The sequence below is a fragment of the Canis lupus genome, chromosome 21 (genome assembly GCF_011100685.1).
Source record: "Canis lupus familiaris isolate Mischka breed German Shepherd chromosome 21, alternate assembly UU_Cfam_GSD_1.0, whole genome shotgun sequence".
Classification (NCBI taxonomy): Eukaryota; Metazoa; Chordata; class Mammalia; order Carnivora; family Canidae; genus Canis; species Canis lupus.
In genome coordinates, this window is record NC_049242.1 from 28,784,619 (window position 1) to 28,788,661 (window position 4,043).

Here is a 4,043-nt window from a genome sequence, read left to right on the forward strand (position 1 = left end):
CTAGCTCAATTTTTGGTACATGTCGAGCACTCAGTTAATGTTGGATACTATTATATTTATTACTATTGTTATTTTTCCCAGTTCTGTCCCTTAGGGCCTCAGGTCTCAGGGCACAATATTCATATTCCTGTAAGATCCCTCCAAGGTTTCCCCACCCACCTGCTGCATTCCAGCCTGGATCTTCATGATCATATAACCATACTCAGCCACAGGGCAGAGAACAGAAGCCCCAGAGAGAACTGAAGAAACAAGAAAGCACAAAGGTAAGGCTGGACTGTTCCATGGATGGTAGGTAATAAGATGACCTCTCATTGGTCTCTGCAATTTCTTTAGTTTGGCTCTTCCATTACATTTGATTTCTAAATATTTGTCTATATACTTTTATCTTTGGTCAGATTTCCCAAAGGGTTTCAAATTACATTGATCCTTTCAAAGAAATAATTTTGATTTTTTAAAATTCTTTTTAATTTTTCTAATTAAAAAAATTACATTTTGATATTCATCTTCTTTTTCCCATTTTCCCTAATTTTAGAATATAGTTAGACATCATGAATACAGGAACACATTAAGTGCTATGTGTATTTCTTCAAAAGAAAGTTCACAGCTTTCCTTCTCAGAACCGTCCAAAAATTAATAACTATTCATTTACTCTGGTTGTTTTTAAAAAATATTTTATTTATTTATTCATGAAAGACAGAGAGAGAGAGAGAGAGGCAGAGACACAGGCAGAGGGAGAAGCAGGCTCTATGCAGGGAGCCCAACCTGGGACTTGATCCCAGGTCTCCAGGATCACAACCTGGGTTGAAGGCGGTGCTAAACCGCTGAGCCACTCGGGCTGCCCCATTTACTCTGGTTATATAAATTCTTTTATTTAAAAATGACAAGGTGACTGGGTGATGGGCACTGAGGGGGGCACTTGATGGGATGAGCACTGGGTGTTATTCTATATGTTGGCAAATTGAACACCAACAAAAAATAAATTTAAAAAAATAAAAAAATAAAAAATTACAAGTGTGCATTCACACTCCTCCCCAGGGGGGAGTATAGTGCCCCCTGTAGAACACATGGTCTTCAGAAACTGTGCAATTCTTCATATTAATTCACTCCTCAGGCCACTTTAATTTGGCTGCTTCTCCCCATCACTCTAAATGTCTTTCCAAAAGATTACTATTGACATTTACATCCTTAAACTGGATAGGTGCTTTCCGGAACTAGTTTTAGTGAGTATCTGAGCAGCACTGAACTGTAGTGACCACATCCTTTACCTTCTTGGCCTCTGTAATTCCCATTTCCTTTGTTTTCCACCCACTTCTCTGAGCAGTACTGCAATTTTTCTTTGCTTTTCCTTCCACAACTACACAATTACTAAATTTTACCTTTCCTTATATAAGTCTGTTCTCTGCCTTCTTCCATTCTGACCCCAATTCTTGCCTAGATTATCACTTCACCTTCCAGGTTCCCATCTACTCTAAATATGCCAGAGATTCCAAGGTCCCTAGTGGATTTCTCCTCTTGGGCCTCCTATCTGTCTGTTCAATTGACATTTCTCTTGGATAGCTCCTATAAACATCAAACTCAACATGCACAAACCAAACTGTGATCCTTCTGCTAGAGGTACCTCCTACTCTACTGTATAAAATAAAATGTCACTACTATCCATGCTGTTGCTCAAACAAACCCCTGGACATCACCATACTTCCATCTCTAAATTGTATTCCCATTCAACTGAATAGAAGGAGGTTGTCTTCAGAAGCTTATCTTCCTGCCTGTCAAGTATAAGATGAACTAAAATAAGTCTCTTGCTTTGGTTACTAGAAGATTTTTTGAAATATTGATGACAGAAGTATCAGTTAGTAAATGAGTATCTGTAAGTTTATGTATACATGTACATATATATATATATATATATATATATATACACAAGAGCTGGTGGGAAGTGTATAACGAGGCTTGAAGAAAGCATAAAGCTAAATTTTAGTGAATAGTGTTGGTATGAAAGCTGGAAAAATCAGGTTATTTTAAATAGAAATTTATGGCAGAATAATCCATAATTGATTCCTACTGCTCTGACTAGTGTATTGGTCAAAGTTTTCATGAAAAGCAATTCCAGGGGTACCTGGGTGGCTCAGTCAGTTGAATGTCGGACTCTTAATTTTGGCTCAGGTCATGATGATCTTGGGGTTGTGAGATGGACCCTATCCAGGGAGTATGCTCAATGGGAAGTATGCTTGGATCCCCTCTCCTCCTCTGCCTTTCCTACCTCAAGTAAATAAATAAAGCTTTAAAAAATTTTTTTAAAAAGCAATTCCAGACACCTATTTAGGTCCTAGATTAAAGAATATATAATGATTCTATGGTAGTAGCACACTGATAAAATGTCTTATTGTGGAACACACAGATTTTGTTTTTGCATTTAAAAAGCATGCCTGAGGTCACTAATACCACCCAAGCTCCCTTCTACTTCATCCTCACGGGCATCCCTGGATTTGAGGCTTTCCACATCTGGATCTCCATCCCCTTCTGCTGCCTCTATACCATCTCCATCGTGGGGAACACCACCATTCTCGCTGTCATCCGCACAGAGCCATCCCTCCACCAGCCCATGTACCTGTTTCTCTCCATGCTGGCCCTGACTGACCTGGGCCTCACCCTCACTACCTTGCCCACAGTCATGCAGCTTCTCTGGTTCAACATTCCCAAGATCAGCTTTGAAGCTTGCTTTGCCCAATTCTTCTTCCTCCATGGATTCTCCTTCATGGAATCTTCAGTCCTATTGGCCATGTCCTTTGATCGCTATGTAGCCATCTGCCGCCCCCTCCATTATGCCACCATCCTCACCAGCGAAGTCATTGGCAGGATTGGGTTGGCCATCATTGGCCGCTGTATCCTGGCTGTTCTCCCTTCCCTTTTCCTACTCAAGCGCCTGCCTTTCTGCCACTCCCATCTTCTCTCTCACTCCTATTGCCTCCACCAGGATATGATCCGCCTGGTCTGTGCTGACATCCGGGTCAACAGCTGGTATGGATTTGCTCTAGTTTTGCTCATTATTGTCATGGACCCTCTGCTCATCATTCTCTCCTACACGTTCATCCTGAAAAATATCTTGGGCACAGCCTCCTGGACTGAGCGGCTCCGGGCTCTCAATAACTGTCTATCCCACATTCTGGCTGTTCTGGTGCTTTATGTCCCCATGATTGGAGTATCCATGACCCATCGATTTGCCAAGCATGCCTCTCCACTGGTCCATGTTATCATGGCCAATGTCTACCTGTTGGCACCTCCTGTGATGAACCCCATCATTTACAGTGTCAAGACTAAGCAAATCCGCCAGGGAATCTTCCATGTACTTTTCCAAAGGAAAGTGTACTAATGATTGGAGTATAGGATTATAGGAGTAATTTTATTTAATAGCATGGAGTCAAGAGCAGGGACTACCTCCATCAAAAGTATAAGTAACACAGATAGGGGAAATAGCAGTTATTGCATAAGAAGTTTCTATGTAAATAAATAGAAATCATAATTCCTTGACAGGAAATTTAAAAACCTAAAGTCCTTTACCCTATTTTATTCTTTACTAACCATATGACTTTGAGGGAAAAAACGTGTTTAAAAATATTATTTAGTACGTAATCCCTGTTCTGATTCTTTAACAATGCCTTTGCCATTAAGTATGTGATTCTGCCATTAAATATGCATAAGATTCTGCTTTATAAACTTGAAATGCTCTTACTGTACAAAAAATAGTTATCATGAACAGAAATCTCACAGAGGAAGACATAGACATGGCCAACAAGCACATGAGAAAATGCTCTGCATCACTTGCCATCAGGGAAATACAAATCAAAACCACAACGAGATACCACCTCACACCAGTGAGAACGGGGAAAATTAACAAGACAGGAAAGGACAAATGTTGGAGAGGATGTAGAGAAAGGGGAACCCTCCTGCACTGCTGGTAGGAATGTGAGCTGGTGCAGCCACTCTGGAAAACTGTGTGGAGGTTCTTCAAAGAGTTAAAAATAGATCTGCCCTATGACCCAGCA

General features: G+C 40.6%; 1 protein-coding gene across 1 annotated transcript; it reads left to right on the forward strand.

Moving 5' to 3' along the window:
• Positions 1 to 2,422: 2,422 nt before the first annotated feature.
• OR51Q1F (olfactory receptor family 51 subfamily Q member 1F) lies at positions 2,423 to 3,370 on the forward strand. Its single transcript, NM_001388702.1, is given in 1 exon segment — positions 2,423 to 3,370. A coding segment is annotated over 1 exon segment (948 nt).
• The last annotated feature ends 673 nt before the right edge of the window (positions 3,371 to 4,043 follow it).